General features: G+C 37.0%; 2 protein-coding genes across 3 annotated transcripts in view; one reads left to right on the plus strand and one right to left on the minus strand.

The window, feature by feature from the left end:
• Positions 1 to 3,698, plus strand: part of LOC124112511 (maestro heat-like repeat-containing protein family member 1) — a 59,381-nt gene extending 55,683 nt beyond the window's left edge. For both annotated transcript variants that reach the window (XM_048397551.1, XM_048397552.1), the window contains exon 40: positions 958 to 3,698. In XM_048397551.1, coding sequence (XP_048253508.1) covers positions 958 to 1,040 — 83 coding nt within the window. In that variant the 3' untranslated portion in view covers positions 1,041 to 3,698. The remainder of the gene's footprint in view (positions 1 to 957) is intronic.
• LOC124112512 (uncharacterized protein C18orf63-like) lies at positions 3,176 to 15,582 on the minus strand. The gene is made up of 14 exons (XM_046472667.2): positions 15,393 to 15,582; positions 14,799 to 14,963; positions 13,882 to 13,960; positions 13,440 to 13,496; positions 12,510 to 12,621; positions 11,832 to 11,873; positions 11,248 to 11,324; positions 10,752 to 10,861; positions 10,280 to 10,376; positions 8,580 to 8,662; positions 8,059 to 8,239; positions 6,059 to 6,952; positions 4,877 to 4,963; positions 3,176 to 4,514 (listed from the first exon to the last, which is right to left on the minus strand). Exons 2-14 carry the CDS (start codon positions 14,945 to 14,947, stop codon positions 4,380 to 4,382), a joined length of 2,103 nt encoding a protein of 700 aa, XP_046328623.2. The 5' UTR covers positions 14,948 to 14,963; positions 15,393 to 15,582; the 3' UTR covers positions 3,176 to 4,379.
• Between the last annotated feature and the right edge of the window lie 1,740 nt (positions 15,583 to 17,322).

Here is a 17,322-nt window from a genome sequence, read left to right on the forward strand (position 1 = left end):
ACAATGTTGTATCCCTAGGACAGGCCAGAATTCACTTATGTTTGGTTTAAAACAAGATTTGTCATAATTATAAGGGGGGGCACGGGTTGCCCAGTCTAAGGCGCCGCAATTCGCTGTGCAGAGTTGCGTCCCTTCGGCACACCAGAAATCTATGATTGTGGGTTCGAATCCCGGTTCGCCCCGATTATGTTTCTAGGTTTGTCAGCACCATACCCGTGCTCGTGGGTTTCACCGAAGTGGTAAACGTCTGAGACCTTCATCACTTCCACCTTTCCTCCCACATTCAGCTGACACGCCGTGATATGACTGGAATACTGTTAAAAGCAGTGTTAAACACAACTCACTCATAATTATAAGAGCCCCCACAAGAAAAGTAGGGCCTCTGGTTCAACCCCTGCAACTGATCGTACAATGTTGTATCCCTAAGGCAGGCCAGAATTCACTTATCATGGGTTTGAATGGGCTTTCCTAGCACACCAAGCTGTCATGCTGTGATATTTTTTTTAAAACTGTTCAAAGTGGTGTTTATCCCTTCATGGATGAATCTCTGTTTGAGTTTTGCATGTGCATGCTGATAATGAACACTAAGAGTAGGAGAAAATTGGAGATTGTGTGTCTGTCCTGAATGAGGTAACATTCACCTTCTAACTTTGCTTGGGGCACGGGTGGCCCAGTTATCTAAAGCGCCGCGATTCACTGTGCAGACATGCGTCCCTTGGACACGCCAGAAACCTATGATTGTGGGTTTGAATCCCGGTTTGCCCCAATTATGTTTCTAGGTTTGTCAGCACCATACCCGTGCTCGTGGGTTTCACCGAAGTGGTAAACGTCTGAGACCTGCATCACTTTGGGCTTTCCTCCCATATTAAGCTGACACGCCGGGATATAACTGGAATAATGTTAAAAGCTGTGTTAAACCCAACTCACTCACTCACTATAACTTTGCTATGGTTTCAGCTCTTGTACTGCTGCTGAAGGATATTTCCCCTCAAGTGAGATGCAAGGCAGCAGAAGCCATGAGCTTATTGTATGATTACTGATGTCACAACAACTAGCTGCACAGACCAAAGTCCTCTCATAGGCTACTGAAACACAGTTCTTTTGAGCTTGTACAACACCTAAGGTGGTGGACCTGTTGTCCCACTACCAAGAAAAGGTGTCTGTATGTTTTGCGACTAAGGTCTCCCCAGCATCCACTCATGTCTTTCATTTTCAACATTCCTATTTATAACCATCAGCTATTTATGAACATCATTCAAGACTTAATAGATCCTACATTTTATTTATGACTTGGGGTCAAGTAGAAAAGGTAATGAAATGAATAAGGTTTGTGTCTAATATCACATGTAGACTATCTTCTCTTACACATACGTTTATCTGTGAAGATTAATTAAGCAGGCTCCATGCTATTAGCTGTTTGAAACTTGGAAGTGACCTGTGCAGGGTTTGTTAAATCTTGATGGAGAGAGGTATCAAAATGAGAGTAAAAGATCTTAAATTAATAAGATTCAACCTTGTATATACACTTGTTACTTTGTGACTAACAATTACAGAATGTAAGTTAAGATAGTTTAATCTTTCCATTTTCATATCACACACCTGAAAGGACCCTAGTCATTGTAGTTGCTTGTTGAACACTGTTGTGAGAGCAGGAAATGTTTATGTAATGAGAGTAAATTCATACATATGTGGGACTGTGAATGAAAGCACCTGCTACTCATTACTGTAGCAACAGTATATTCAATTCATAGTCCACTAACAAATGAGAGGCATGTTCTAGAAGTGCTTAGTGTACTGATGTTTTTCTTCATTCATTATTACCAGTGTTACAAGAATGGGGATATACCCATTTATGGACTGGTGACTGGTTGCAATATTGATTTGTTATAATAGAAGTAATGTTTGAATATTTGAGGATTGCACAGATTGTTTTGCTTAATTAACAAGTTCCTTGTACAAGATAAACTTTTAAAGTATTTATGGCTGTATTTTTGCACAATTGATTTTGTATAATTGACTCAGTTCCAGCAAGATGGAAACACTAAAGATTGTGTTACTGGAAACGAGTTTAGAGGGAGAGTAGTTTTCATTGTACCATGATTCAACTAACCAATGGTTGTGCAAAGTTCACAACTTGAATTTTGGGGTCTGACATGATTATGCCAGATCAGATTGTATGACTGGTAGTGTTATACCGGGTGTTTAACAAAAAGAAGACATGAAATAAATGAGAAGGAACTTTAATAGTGCTTGAAATTTTTGACTGAATATGTTTTTTAACCATGTCATTATACTGTAAGAGGGGGCTTCCATGATGCAATTGTAGACTTTTGCTCAGATCTTATCAACCGCAGTTCATTACAAAGAAGGTGCTAATGTTGAGAACTTACCTTTATGTGTACAATTATCTCGAACAAGACAAAATGAATACTCCTCTGTAGTGTACACAATGAGACCTAGTGTGGAAACTGTACATTGTTAACTTGTGTTGTTGTGTAAATAGACATTTTATGTTTGTTACTGTATAGACAAACTATATTTATTATTGCACTGTACGATCTGTAATCCTGATGCTCATGATGCAACCATATTTTGATATACCATAGTTGAATCATTAACGTTTGTATATTGATTAGTATGGGGACGATGCATCAGTGGATCGTGATTTTTTACTTCTTGATACAATTATCGATCAGAGGCACACAGTAAGTGAATTAGTGGTGAAAATGTAAATATTTTCATCCAATGAGCCATACTTGACACTGCCAACTTAAAATCTTCAGTGTGACAGGTATGTGGCCATTTTGTCTGTGAAAAAGATGCCTTTCGTACCACAGATAAGAGCACATGCTAGTATCGTGATACGTATCAGATCATGAGCATGGTATCGTGATACATATCGGATCACAGTTGGTATATTGTCCCAGTCCAGATATTGATATCTTTACAGTGCTGTATGACAATACAGTTCATGTGTACCTATCATGATATGGTGTTTGAAGTTAAGACTGAGAGTCAAAGGGGCCTTGCCATAACCCTCTTGTTAAGAAAGAAAGACTTACGACGTTCCTAGATTTATCATTCTATAGAGGAACCCCTTGGACCACCTAACTTTATAACACAGAAATGAAATTCTTTATTGCTTGCTGCTACAAATAATGACACAGAAAATTAGTTAAAGATTTGTATATTGTATTCTCTATTTATTCACAAAACATACCAAACCATAAATGTACATTGCACATACATGATTTCATGAAATTGGGCATTTATTGGTGCATCTAAAGAACTGTTAGATAATGTTAAAAGTCTTATGCAAGTATTAATTGAGTGCTCATTTTGTAATGAGGGCTTACCCATGGGTTGTGTTTGTTGTCCCACAACTGGTATTGTATCTATGTGTGATTTATGAAATAAAACAAGATGCTGACCCAGTGAACTGCGGTCTGTGACTGTAAACTCTTTAATTTGATGGAAACACTATGGGCTAGTATGCCATGCCATCAAGCCAGAAGTAGTTTCAAATGACATGGTTTTTTTACACCACTAGTAGGTTTTCCACTTCACAATTTACAATCCAAATTGGAAATCTACTTTACTGAGATTTGGACAAGACTTGGCTTTCATGTTGGTGTTTGGTACAGAAAGTGTTATGATTGTTTGTTAATGCAATAAAATAAATACTATTCTTAATCTGATTCTGTTGTGTTCCTAATAATTACAGGTGAAGATTTCCAAGTACATGAATACCTCAATGAGTGGTTAGCATTCCATGTTAAGTACATATGACACAACTTGCTTGGATATCTCAATAAGTATAACGAAACAGTTTGCTTTTAGGCTCTGATAAACAACATATTTAACATAAAATTTCACAGTTAAGGCCACAATATATTTGTCATTAGATTTTCATCCATTTTTTTTCAAAACTGAGGCAGGATTTTATTTTTTATACTTTAATTTTTCTAAACAATAAACTAAAGTAATCTGTGGGCATTAACTATTAATCACATGATGCATGGATGTCTGGTAAGACTTTGTATGTGATGTGTCTTTCATCAAGTATTCTACCAAGGATTCCTCACAAAGTGCCTTTGGCAGGTAAATTGGGAAAAATATGTAACATCGTTTGTTTTTTCAAAATTGGATTTTTTAAAAATAATGATCTTGTGTTATTAGGAATTGAGAATGATGGCATTGGGAATTGTTACTGACATTTGCTGCAGATTTGGCTTGACTATTGCCCTCCGAGCATGTGCAGATAAATCCCTGTTGTACACTATATGCATAATGTTATAACAGATGACCATCCTTTCTTAACTCATTCTGATAAATCTATGAACAAGCACTATATCTCAATATACCTTCTCTTCTAATTTCTATTCTTCTGTCTTGTTAAGTTGAATGATATGATTCACATGGTCGACGAGGTCTGATTTCTTGTCTTTTGTCTTGCATGGCACACCTTTCATTTTGAGCCAGGCCAACAGAGTGACACTATTCACTTTGTTCAGCTAAAACATAACATCATACATAAGTTCATTTCAGTAAATGAATAAATACAAATTAACATTACCTTATTAATAATAGTATTGCTTCTTGTAGGAAATCCCCTTATCAGTGAATATGGAAAAGCAATATTCAAGCAATATCAAAGTGGGAGACATCAAAATACTTTTGTAATTGCTGAGGGATTTCTTGCTGTTGCTGATATGTTATTTTATCTGCAAATTAACAAAGATGCATGTACTGGGTATATGGATGTATCTTGAGCGAAAAAAATAAATATGAAACAAACGCTTCTAACATTCTTGTTAGAGGTCACCTGCAGGTAGTGCAAGAGTGTCCCAAAGATTCAAGTCTTGACCTACAGTACCTGGTTAGCTCTGGCCATCATCTCCACATCTACATCCTGAACCTGGGCCTTGGCTCGTGGTTTCTTCATAGAACTCTCAACCTCATCCTGTTTTATATCCAACTCAATGATTCAAATTTATAAATAAATGTTGAACATAACAAATCAAACTTGAGTTTCATCTTCCTTATTGTCTTTTTATAAAATACTAAAAAGATACTAACGTCAGACAATATGCCAATCTGCGACTTTAGTCACTCTTCCAAAGCCTTTATAAGTCTAGTAAGATTCTGTCTGGTCTAGTTACCTCTGCTGACAATAGTCCATATAATTACACTACAATCCAGTGAAAACGGTGCTTGGTGCAGAGTGCCAAGTTCAGTCTGATAGACTCAAATGTTTTTGGCACTGATATTTTTAGTCATGTTGTCTTTAGTTGCCGTATACAGTGTCATATTAGGTTAGCAGAAAAATATTGGGCGAGGCGTCAATATTTTTCTGCTCACCTAATATGACACTGTATACGGCAACTAAAGACACCATAACGAATTTATTATGCCAAAAGGTTTACACTCTCTGGTATCCATATCGCATGTGTCATGTCAAAATACAAACTTGACACTGACAACTGTAGGGAGACTACTCTTCAAATCATAGAGGCCAAACCTTGTTGACAATTTTCACTATAATCTTTAACAATAAAGTCACGAATGTGATCTAAAAAACAGATTAATGTCCTTGCACATCACAACTGATGATAGTAAAACACAAAACAGTGTCAAATAACAACTTTCGGTACCAGAAATTCATGTGAAATATGTGAGGTGGGATGTTGGAAAATCCAAGATGGCTGTTACTGATGGTATATGGTCTCATATTAGGTCAGTATCAACCATCTTGGATTTTACTGACGGTATACAGGCTCATGTGGGGTCAGTGGTTCTGCTCTCTGATTAGTCAATCTCACTTTGAGGCATAATAAATATCCTTATGTACATACTACAGAATGAATGCACCCTATTTTCTCCTTTGGAGCATTTTCACTTCAATATAAAACAAGCAATTCTAGTGGTTACTTTAAACCTTAACATTTTTACCTGTATATCTATTATTGTACCTGCTTTCTGTTCCAAAGCTTGTAAGCAATTGGTTGTTTATGAACAGTGTACAAATGGTATCTGATCTGAGTAATGGTAAACTTACACTACTTGCTTTCCTCTTCAAATATTCAGCATTCTGACTGCTGTCATGGCTGGTGACAACCTGCACCAAGTCTGTCGAGTTGAACACACTTGTGGACTGCAGAGTATAGGCTGGACTTCCTGATGATACACTTAGCCTGGGTACCGGAGCAATAGGGGTCTTTGGGTCAGGTCTTTGTGGGGTTGAATTTGGTTTGATGTGAGAGCATTCAGTTGCCTGATAAACTGATGGAATTGTTTTCCTTGCAATGGTGCCTCTAATGGGCTGTGAGGTACTGTGTTTAGAACAGACATCATATGACCCTGGTTTATCAACAACTGCCTGTTTGGTATCACTGCGTGATGTTTGGCAGTCTGAGGAAGCTGGCCTTGGTTTTGGTTTGAACCTGGGCACTGTTCGGGGTGTAGCAGCTACCTTGGACACTGATGAACATTTGAATGCCTTGGGTCTGAAAACTGGAACAATTTTAATGGAACTGCTTGAGGAATTCTGTGATGCAATGTAGGAATCACCATTTAATGTGTTCACTGTTGGAGCCTGATCAGGAATTACTCTTGGCTGTTGTGGATGTCCTACAGAGTCATATAAGCACTGAGAGGTGGCTACATGACTTGCTAGCATTGAAGCCATTGAGCTACCAGGCCTGCTGGCATCGTATGTTGATCTTTGGCTTGACACAGATGAAGGTTGTGAGTCATCTCTTGGTGCGGCCTGGGAGAAAGCAGTGGGACATGGAGTTCCCTCGGCTGGGGAAAGCTGGTTGTTTGCTTGTGCAGTGATGGGGGCGTAAGGTTTGTGAACATACATGTGTGATAGATCCTTACTGTTACGGAGAGGGACAGATGAGGGATGAGGGTTCTTGTTTGACAGGTTTGGATGAGCACCATTTTTGGCCTGAAACAAGATGTCACATACAGAAATATTCATCATGTATTTTACAGTCAGTGTTTGTAGGTTGTACTTCAGGGCCTTGTTTCGCAATCTTAGATCTACAACTATTGGATGTTTTTGTTAGAGTATTGGAGTTACGAAAGTCGTAGGACAAAGATCTCGATGTGGAAAGGAGGCCTGGTGGGTAATGTGCTGTCTGCAACTTTCACCACAAGTCCAAAGCCTGAGTCGAGTAACATTCTGTTTGGTCTAGTGACCTCAGCTAATGATAGTCCATCCAATAACACTAAATTCTATAGAAAATTATACTAATAGCCATAATCAGGCTAGTTGTCTCAAAACTATTTGGCACAGATTGAATGTGTACAAGGAAGAAGGAAGAACAATGTACCAAGTTCATTTGGAGTGTCCAGATATAGCCACTAGTATTCCAGATCTATGATCAGGGAAAATCTGGAAGGACTACATGTTTTCTCCACAAATCACGTTGTGTTCAATAAACCACCAGCCTAACATGAGTTCTCAATTAGTTGGATTTAATTCATTTGGCTGCCAATCAAGGCAAACTGAATAGGCAAAAATAAATCAACTTGGAATGGCAAGAATGATGGGTTATACTGTTGTGTCATTTGTCCATTGATCACTTTTTGCTTGAAACACAAAGTATGTTTGACGATGAGATGTTTAGTCTCTGATTTTCAGCTGCATTTATTCATTTTCGGTAATAAATTGACACAATAGATGTTTTCACACACAGACACACTCTACATGAATGTTTCAGTTGCATATAGTTTCGAAAGCATACCAGCATCTTTAAATAATTCCTGTACAGATAGACACATAAGAGTAAGACTTCTGTGGTCAAACTGAACAGATCTGATCATCGTGGATGATGTTTTTGTTGTTTAAGGCTGCAGTCAGCAATATTCCATAGCCGCCTGTTATTAGCTGATCAGGACCGAGTAAGTTAGTGACAGAGTATGAGCCACGACCCACTCCATCTGGGTAAGATTAATCACATCAGCAAAGTCACAGAACCTACAGGACAACTGATCCCCCTAAGGAAGTCCTTAAAGAATATAAGCAGTTTCAGTGTTGTTGAATAATACCTGGCCACTATCATAGAGCTCTGGAATGGCATATCTGACTTTAGGTAGGAACTTCAGAGGATGGCCACAGATGGATGGTAGTTTGCTGTGCAGGTCTTGAATGAAGGCAATGAGAATTGGCTTCGGGTCAATTCGAGGGATTCTCTGCATATCTGCTGCTCTCAGACATACACTGGGGTAGGTGATCAATGTTAAGGGTATTTTCAGCAGGTTTGACTTATGTTTGAGATTGATTAAAGGCTCTGTTCAAGTACTGAGGTGAACATTTACATATTCTGTTTTAAAATTAAGTTTCAGAAAACTAAATATGTTTAAGGAGAGGATGGCTAATGAAACTTTCTATGGTTGGTAGACAGGCTCTTTTTCTGACGCTAATTTCACCATCTCTTAAAATATGTTGTAGCACCAATATTTCTAAAAGAAGACAATGAGGACTGATACATATGTATTGTTTGTGTAGCGTTAATTAACAATTAAACTTATCATGTAAAACCTTATCTAACTCATATGAAGAAGGATATGTGAAAAGTTTTCCTCCATTCTGTCGAAATGAAATCTGGTAGAACATCATGTCATCTTCTGTGTCCGGTAGCCGGTAGCCATACTAGAAACAGAATGCAAGTAATGACTATCCTAATCTTTGCAAATCCATTTCAAATTATCAAAATGCAGGATTAAATTACATAAACCTAATAATCTGCATTTAATAACACCTAAATGCAACATGATTCTTGCAGCTTACATACATATCAAATATTTTATTTATTTTGGAGTACCTCACTAAGATCTGCACATATCTGTATGAATTAATTGAGAGAGAGAGAGTTGGGTTCAACGCCGCTTTTAACAGTATTCCAGTTATATCACGGCGTGTCAGCTTAATGTTGGAGGAAAGCCCGAAGTGATGCAGGTCTCAGACGTTTACCACTTCGGTGAAACCCACAAGCTCGGGTATGGTCCTGACAAACCTAGAAACATAATCGGTGCGAACCGGGATTCGAACCCACAATCATAGGCTTCTGGCATGCCCAAAGGACGCAACTACCCATGCCCCCCTATGAATTAATTGATGCTATAGCTTGAACCACAGAGATGCCAAACATTAATTGATCATATCTGGTATAACATATGTTTTGTGGCTGAAAACATTCAAAGACAGTAGAGAGATGGAGTAAGTCTTATGTTATGTCATAGCATAATTATAGCTAAGTATTGGCAGCCTCATGAATCCTTGAATCCTTGGCAGCCTGTAGTTTGTAGGCATGTTAAGTAATTAATCAAGAGAATCATTTATAGGTTGGTATAACATGAATACATGATGCTTTTTATGGATAGCAACTTCTTTTAATCTTTGTCAAGACATTTCAGAGCTACTTCTTGCTCCTTAATCTCCTGTTAATCTGATTGGCCTCATCATTATATTGTTAATTTTGTACATTAATCTTATCTCATAGGCTTTGGCATATTATTGTTTTCCTTGTACATTCATCCCATCTTGTGTTGTGTAAACATATCATGATATATATCAACTCTATGCACTCACCTGATGAAGGAGCAAAAAGTAGCTCTGAAACGTTGTGACAAAGAATAAAAGAAGCTACTGTCCATAAAAAGTGTCATGTATTCATAATTAATCCAAGTTACACAACTTCCAGCATTACTGGTATGACATGCATTGGCTAACAGGGGCCTATTATACCTAAGAATCCTCATGTCAAGAAAGAAAATTATTTAATGTTAGCATAGGCCAGACCACTTATTATTACTTGCTTTACAGATCTACCAGTCACTTTTGGTCATATAAAACAACAAAAAACTGCAATAGAGAAATAGTTGTGTCTCGTTATCTTGTCTTGTTATGCCAGTTCATTGATATTATGCCAGTTTTTTTATATCTCCAGCAAAAACTTCACCAGAAGCAAATGGATACCATTTATTTTTCAAAATAAATAAACCCTGAACCTACAAAATGGTGGTGTGTACTGTACACAAAGAAAATATGGTAATAGTAACAATACAGTTATTTTGAAAGTGTTGTTGGTGGGTTTTTTTATAAAAGAAAGTTTTAGTTTTATATCTTTTCCCTACTATCAGTTTTTAGGATAAAAATCTGTCTCTGTTGTTCTAATAACCAATATGTTTTAAATCGAATTAAACACATTCTTAATCTTAAATACATGCAGCTTTCTGTCAACTATGTACATCTATTATTTATACCTACAGTATTCTTCCAATGTCTCTTCAGATCTCTATAGGATTTAAAAGGCCCATCAGCTGGCACATTTCGACTCACACTACAGACACGCCCTCTCTTCATGCTACAATGGAAATTGTATTTACAGGAATTTTTAAGAGACAAAGTAGTGAGTGAGAAACAGTGTTTCAAATAATTTTAAGACAGACGGGCAGGTGACCCATAAGTGTTGCCTGCCCATCTTCAAAGTTACCTGCCTGTATTCAGACATTATAAACATTGAAAAATCGCAACAGCAAAAATAAGAGACAAATCGCATCTATTGCATCTTGATTCAGTTGAAATAATACAAACAATTACTTGAGGATCTACAAGGGGTTATAAAGAAACTGACTACGTAAGTATTCTTGAAATTATCTGCCAGAGAGTCGGGCAGGTGGAGAGAATCAAAGAGTAACCAATTAACAATATACCTTCACAAAAAATATTTATTACCTACCTTGGCAACACATGACACCAACAGTTGTAAAGAGACATATCTTTTATTGTGTCAGGTTGATTTATCCTCAATAAATTCAGGAAGTTCTGGTCAACATCAAGATCAATCACCTATTAAAAAAAAGACCAAACAGCTCACTTCAGCTTCTCTGTCATAAAGAACAGAGTAGTGGCTCAGATCCAGTGAGTATTCGTTATTTAATTCACATGGCATACAATTTAACTCAATAATTCACTCCTTATATAGACCTACAAATATACAAAACAGTGCTACTTGAGCTTCATGTACCTCAAGATTTACACCAATGTCTGGACTGTGTGTTTGAACAGAAAGCAAAAAGTGTTGTTTGCGTGATCTGTTTGCTTTATTCATGGATATGCAGAACTCAAGTATTTGCCAGTGCTAAAAGATAAATAAAGGACTCGTGACTATTTTAGCGGGATAAAAAGGAACAGCTGTGAGAACAATAGCCATAACACAATAACACAGTGTTTACCTGTAATGGTGGAAACTTGACAGATGTGGCCAACAGAGATACAAACAGCTCATCACTGTTTACTGTCAAATTCATTTCTGGAAAAATCAATATTGGATATAAATAAGATGAAACAAGCTCATAAGAGTCTTCACCTCACCTGAAAAGTTTGTTAACTGGAAAAATCATGTTGGATATTTATTGTTTCAGCGTTAGAAATTGGCACTGGTCCTATAGTCCTTGCCAAAGTGCCCTATGGTAAAGGTATCATAAGGACTAATAGAAATTGGTCCTTTTTAAGGGTTTTGCTATATGTTATCATTATAAGGACTAGTGGACGAAAACTGTTAGTTTCTAACCCTGTGTTTTAATACTTTTAAAGATCAGTTATGTAAAAGTTCTTTGTTTTCTTTGTAAAACTGAATACTAATGCCCCCACCCAATTGTGTGTCATTTTTTCATGCAATGTCCCCTACCCACCTCCATAATAAATGACCAGTCCCTAAGCTTGAAGTAGCATCTGCTGGCTACAGGAAAGTCCTTTAAAGTTCATGCTATTGTTGTTTGTGACAGATGAACATAAAGGAAAAAGGAAGTATACTTACTCACTGCATTTGCATAACCAGTGTGGGTGAGAAAGTCACGGCCTGTAATGGTGAGATAATATGGCCATAACAGAAACACATAATATTTATTCTCATTGCTTCTTAGATTCTTATCCTTGAAATCAGCAATATTTATGCTTTAGATACACGACAAAATGTCAGAGTGTTTTTGTGACAGCAAAGGTGTTAAAATGATATTAATCTTCATTCTTTCGATTCTTATCCCTGTGATAAACCAATTGAGTGAGTGAGTGAGTGAGTGATCCTCTGCTGTAATCAGCAATATAAATGCTTTATATATATGCAACAACAAAATAAAATACATATTGTTTAAAAGTGTGTCAGAATTATGTTGCGGTCTCGATTTCAGTTCTGATAAGGCTGAAAGAAAACCTTAATTGTCTGGTGACATGGTGTAGGGAACGTAAAGGTTTCAGATCGGTTAATATTCTAGGATATTAACTCATTGTCATCCTAAATGTCCAGAATTTCTTCTAAAAATTGGTAATGTTATAGAAGAATATCCTATCAAAAGTTGACTGAAAACATGAACATGTCCTAATCCCATTTGTCCCCTAACAAAACCACTGGAACTTAAAGTCCTTCATGACAACGACCCTTTGATTTCTAAGGTTATTCTTTAACAGTGATATAGATAAGTTAGATATAATTTCTTACCCTGCACCATCCACTCTCCTGCTTTGTTCCAAGTGGGGGCTATTTTGGCCGTGACTGTATACCTCAGACAAGACTGGTAAAGGGCAGGGGTCACACGGAAGGGCTTGCTTGTCTATAATTGAGGAACAGAGGTTCTTGTCAATTACAATAATAATGCATCATGTTGAGTGCAGTTGTAAGATCATAGTTCATAGACATCTGCACTTTAAGAAGGCTAATTACTTGTATGATGTGATTCACTTTGTTTTTCAGAATCAAACCATGAATAATTTTATGATGAATTTGTTCATGTAGAAAATAGCTATGAAAGGCTTGCTCCAGATATTCACCATACAATTTATACTGTAAGTTGACGTGTAGATGTCCCCCTGCTCACCTCTCACAGATTCTTTGTGTTCACATTAACTTCCAAAACTTGAATTTGTTCTGATTCCATCAGTGTTTGCTGAAGTTATCATCCAGGAGTCAATCCAAGGCCAGCAATACATTATATGATCTCAGACTCATTACTTTTGACTAATTACTGGCTAACATTGTCGATGGGAAGCTAGTTTTCCAACATCACCTTTAACCTTAATATTGACTTATTTAGCTAGTTATCAAACCCGGTCTTTCTTCAAATGAGTGAATGTTTAAGAATAATTGGAATGAATCCTATCCATATCATCAGAAACTTAACTGGTCAGAGTTGGTAATGGGTAATTTATTTTTTGACTTGGACAATAAAACAGACCAATTTGGCTGGCTAACAAACTTAAAGTCTTCAAATGGGTTGTGCAACACTGAATGATATAAGAAACAGTTCTGCAGTATAAAATAATGTGTTGGTTGGGTAATAGAAATTTGATATCAGTACCAGTTTATTACACAATACCTCACCTGGACCTGAATACAAATAGGTTTATACAACTATTGATACATCTAAATCACCTCTAATCCAATCTTCTGAAATCTGTTTTGTAATCTTCCTGTCTTAAACAAGGACTGCTGAAAAGATAAAGTCATATGGAATAAGCACGCAAGTAGCTGAACACATTCAGATTTATCATGAAAACGGTTAAATATGACACTGGAATATATCAAATAATTTTTGTACCACAATTTGGAGCACTAAATCTATTTTTTAAGATGTTTTTAGGCCAATTAAAGAAAGTATTATGTTATAACCAAGAGCAAGTATGTGTGTGTGTGAGAGAGATTATATGGCCTTTAAGACTTGGCAAGTGCAGTTTAGGCAAGTAAGTTAGTTTATGTCATGCAAATGAGCTTGTAAGAAAAAAAAAATGATACAATTTTGAGAACCTTAAATTAAAATTCATACAGGTAAAACATAAATTGTAACAGCTTTTAGGTCTTGAAAACATCTACGTACCTGCAGTACAACACTGAAACAATTTTCTACATCAAATGCAGGAGTAGCAAGAATATCTGGCTCTGTAAAAATAATTTCTCTGAAAATAGGAACATTTACATTTAAGTTATATGTTAGTATCAGTGTCAGATATTAAAGAGGAATGTCAAGGGGTGCTATCATAACCTTTCTATTAAAGAAAATAGATTTATGCAATCTCTAGCAAGGTCAGACATGGTTACTGGTCCATGACTAGTAAAACTCTACAGGAACCAGCCTTAGAAATTGGCACTTGTCCTATAGTCCTTGCCAAACTGCCCAATAGTTAAGGTATCACAAGGACTAGTAGAAATTGGCCCTTTTTAAAGGTTTTGCTATATGTTATCTTTATAAGGACTAGTGGACGAAAACTGTTAGTTTCTACCGCTGAGGAACGAGTTGTTTTGTGCCAAAATCTTGTTATGTTACATAAACTACTGGTTGGAAGTGAGCTTTGGACTAGTTGGATATGACCAATGGTGTATACTCCTGTTTAGAGTCAGACACATATAAACTGTAGCAGAAATCAATAAGGATCCTTAATAATAAGGATAAAGATCATAAACAGAGCTATTATACACAATATACATTGCAACCTCTGGTAACAATTTTGTTCATAAACTACAAAATCTAATTAAACCAACAGTAAAAGGAGTGACTTCCATTAAGATATTAAGGAGCTATTTGTGATTCTTAGAGTCTACAAAGGACTACAATTACAATTAGATATAATGAATAATTCATTTTGTTTCTGAAAAATAACATTTCTTACAGTAGTGAATGTCTTCATTTATATCCATGTTTAAGTGCACATGAAGATTAAAAACTGACTGGTATTATGTCACTGATAACTCATTTTCCTTTATATTATTTATTTGGCAATCTGGTTTCCCCCGCACCTGCATTTCATTATCTGTGGTTGCCAGGTAGAAGCTATCTGTGAGAAGGTTATCCCACTAGATAGAGTCACTGTGATGGCACACAGCTCTTCAAGAGGAGGGGGGCTTGCAAACAGAACCACTGGTTCAGTAAATGTTTTGCTATGCATTTTCTGTGGTATGACACTGAAAGTTTAAAAAAAACATTGTCATAATTCTGTTAGGAGAATATTTTGTAGATCTAATGAAATATTGATTATGCAGATACAATTTACAAATACAAGTTTTTCTAACAAGAATTTTACAATAATATTGTTCTTAGAAATTGCTCTATTTCCAATAGGGTAAAGAGCAACTCAAAATTATTGTGTATCCAGGTATATATATGGCATACATATTACTGTCCACAGACATACAATTTCATCTTGACATGTTTCAAAGATAATTGTTCCCATATTATGGTGCAACTATACAGATTAAGCCCCAGATAGTCAGTGTTTTCAATGACTTTAACAGACTGTCAACCGAACAGTAACTGATTAAGCTAGCATGAGCCTGCAGCTTTTGAAGACTTCACACAAAGATTACCTCTGCTAGGCTTCACCTCGAGCTCACCTTTAGGGGCCTAAGCGGAATCCCTTGTCTCTGTTGGAAATCCAAAATCCAATATGACTTGAGCTAACAACTGGCTATATAAAATAAACAAAATGTGTAACGGATACCTGTCTGAAGTCACCCTAACGGCCTTAACAGAATAGTAGGGAGATTTGCGTACCCTCTGCTAGGCCTACCCTTGTATATAGAATCGTCGTCTGCTCTAGGAAGGGAGATAACTCTAAAGAGTTCAGAAAAAAATGTATGACCCAAGCTCCACCACAGCGTGTTCTCATGTTCGGCTATCTTCAACCATATGCCCGATTGCTAGCTTATTATGTTTATTTTTGACGTTTTAATGTTTTAATTGTTTTTTGTCGTTTATGCTGCGCTGTTTTTCCGGACAGAAAGTGAAAACAGAACTATTAGTCTGGTATCCCATTTCTTATATACCAATCTCATTGAAATCAGACCTTATAGCGAGAACTAAGATCTGGTTTTAATGAGATTGCTTATGTACTCTCCTACATTCGATTGAAAGAGAAACACTGATGACAGTGCATTCAGCCCGGAACGCATAACATTAAAGGAGTCACAATTTAGGAACAGCAACTAAACATTATTTCATAAGTTGCCCGTGGGCCTCCATAGTGATATTCTGATGATTTAGTCTGGGAAAAGATGAGGTAATAGGCTATATATAACATCCCCTAATAAAGCAACTCATGCTTCAAGGTTATATTCAAAACAGTTGTAAGTGAAATATTATATGCGCTTGGCATGATATGGATATGTTTATGAGTGTTTTAATAATGCAATTTATACCTGGAAAACTATCTCCACCAGAAATGAACGATCGTAAAGTCATTTCCGGCCACAGCTGGTTATCCAACACTGCAAAAAACGATCTTATTCGTATATGGGCAATTGCCGGGAGAACGACTAAAAATTCATTTAAATTGATTAATTGGTGAACGTCCAGAAAGTGTACGGAAAAACTCGAGTTTTCAAGTGGAAAATAGACTGGAAAACGATGCTTTTCGCTCCGTCTTGTACAAATGTTAACGACTAATCACGTTGCGCCGGTCCCCTAACGCACGTGATGCTCAAGCTTCCTTTTAGCACAGTCAGCATAAGATCAGGTCTCAGCTCTGGTTAACAGATGTCTCTTCTGTCTTGTCATGCACAGCTACATATGAAATTTCATCAATGAACCAAGGTCTATATAAGGTAAGTTACTACTGCTGTCCAGTTATCATTTGTTATTTTGTTATATGAATATTGTTACACTGTAAGAGAAGGTAAAGTTTTGTTTAGAAATTAGTCCTGCCTAAATATAGACCAATGAACGTTTCTTGTAATCTGCTCAAAAATGAAATCTAACATACAAACAGTGAGTGAATGAGTTGGGTTTAACGCCGCTTTTAACAGTATTCCAGTTATATCACGGCGTGTCAGCTTAATGTGGGAGGAAAGCCCGAAGTGATGCAGGTCTCCGACGTTTACCTCTTCGGTGAAACCCACAAGCACGGGTATGGTGCTGACAAACCAAGAAACATAATCGGGGCGAACCCACAATCCATCAGGAGAAAAGACAAGAAGACGCATCATTGACTCAGTCGTTCCATTGTTACAGCTGTACAATGCAGGGGATAGAGTTGGACCACCAGCAATACCAGCACCACATGGGTGTGTTCTCTGTCCATCATGTTGTGACAGCATTATCACTCTGTTGTCACTACCTACACAGGTTTTCCCACTCATGCATGTAATTGTTGTTACTGTTAACTATATATATTCTGTACCATGTTCCTCATTTAAAGATATGGCAAGACCTGCAACTGAAAGGGCTAACTCCAACACAGATACGTGCTGACATGGTCTCCACTTTAGGGGATGATGCCCCTTCCTTTTCCAGTGTAAAGAAGTGGCCTGCGGAATTCAAGCGTGG

Source organism: Haliotis rufescens, unplaced genomic scaffold (assembly GCF_023055435.1).
Source record: "Haliotis rufescens isolate VD_foot unplaced genomic scaffold, xgHalRufe1.0.p SCAF_17, whole genome shotgun sequence".
NCBI classification, from domain to species: Eukaryota; Metazoa; Mollusca; class Gastropoda; order Lepetellida; family Haliotidae; genus Haliotis; species Haliotis rufescens.

Coding starts and splice junctions, on each gene's coding strand:
- LOC124112512 (XM_046472667.2), bottom strand. CDS start 14,947: ATGCATAGCAAAACATTTACTGAACCAGTGGTTCTGTTTGCAAGCCCC. Junction 12,622..13,439: donor TTCAGAAGATTGGATTAGAG/GTGATTTAGATG, acceptor CCTCAATTATAG/ACAAGCAAGCCCTTCCGTGT. Junction 8,240..8,579: donor AATGGAGGAAAACTTTTCAC/ATATCCTTCTTC, acceptor AACATTGATCAC/CTACCCCAGTGTATGTCTGA.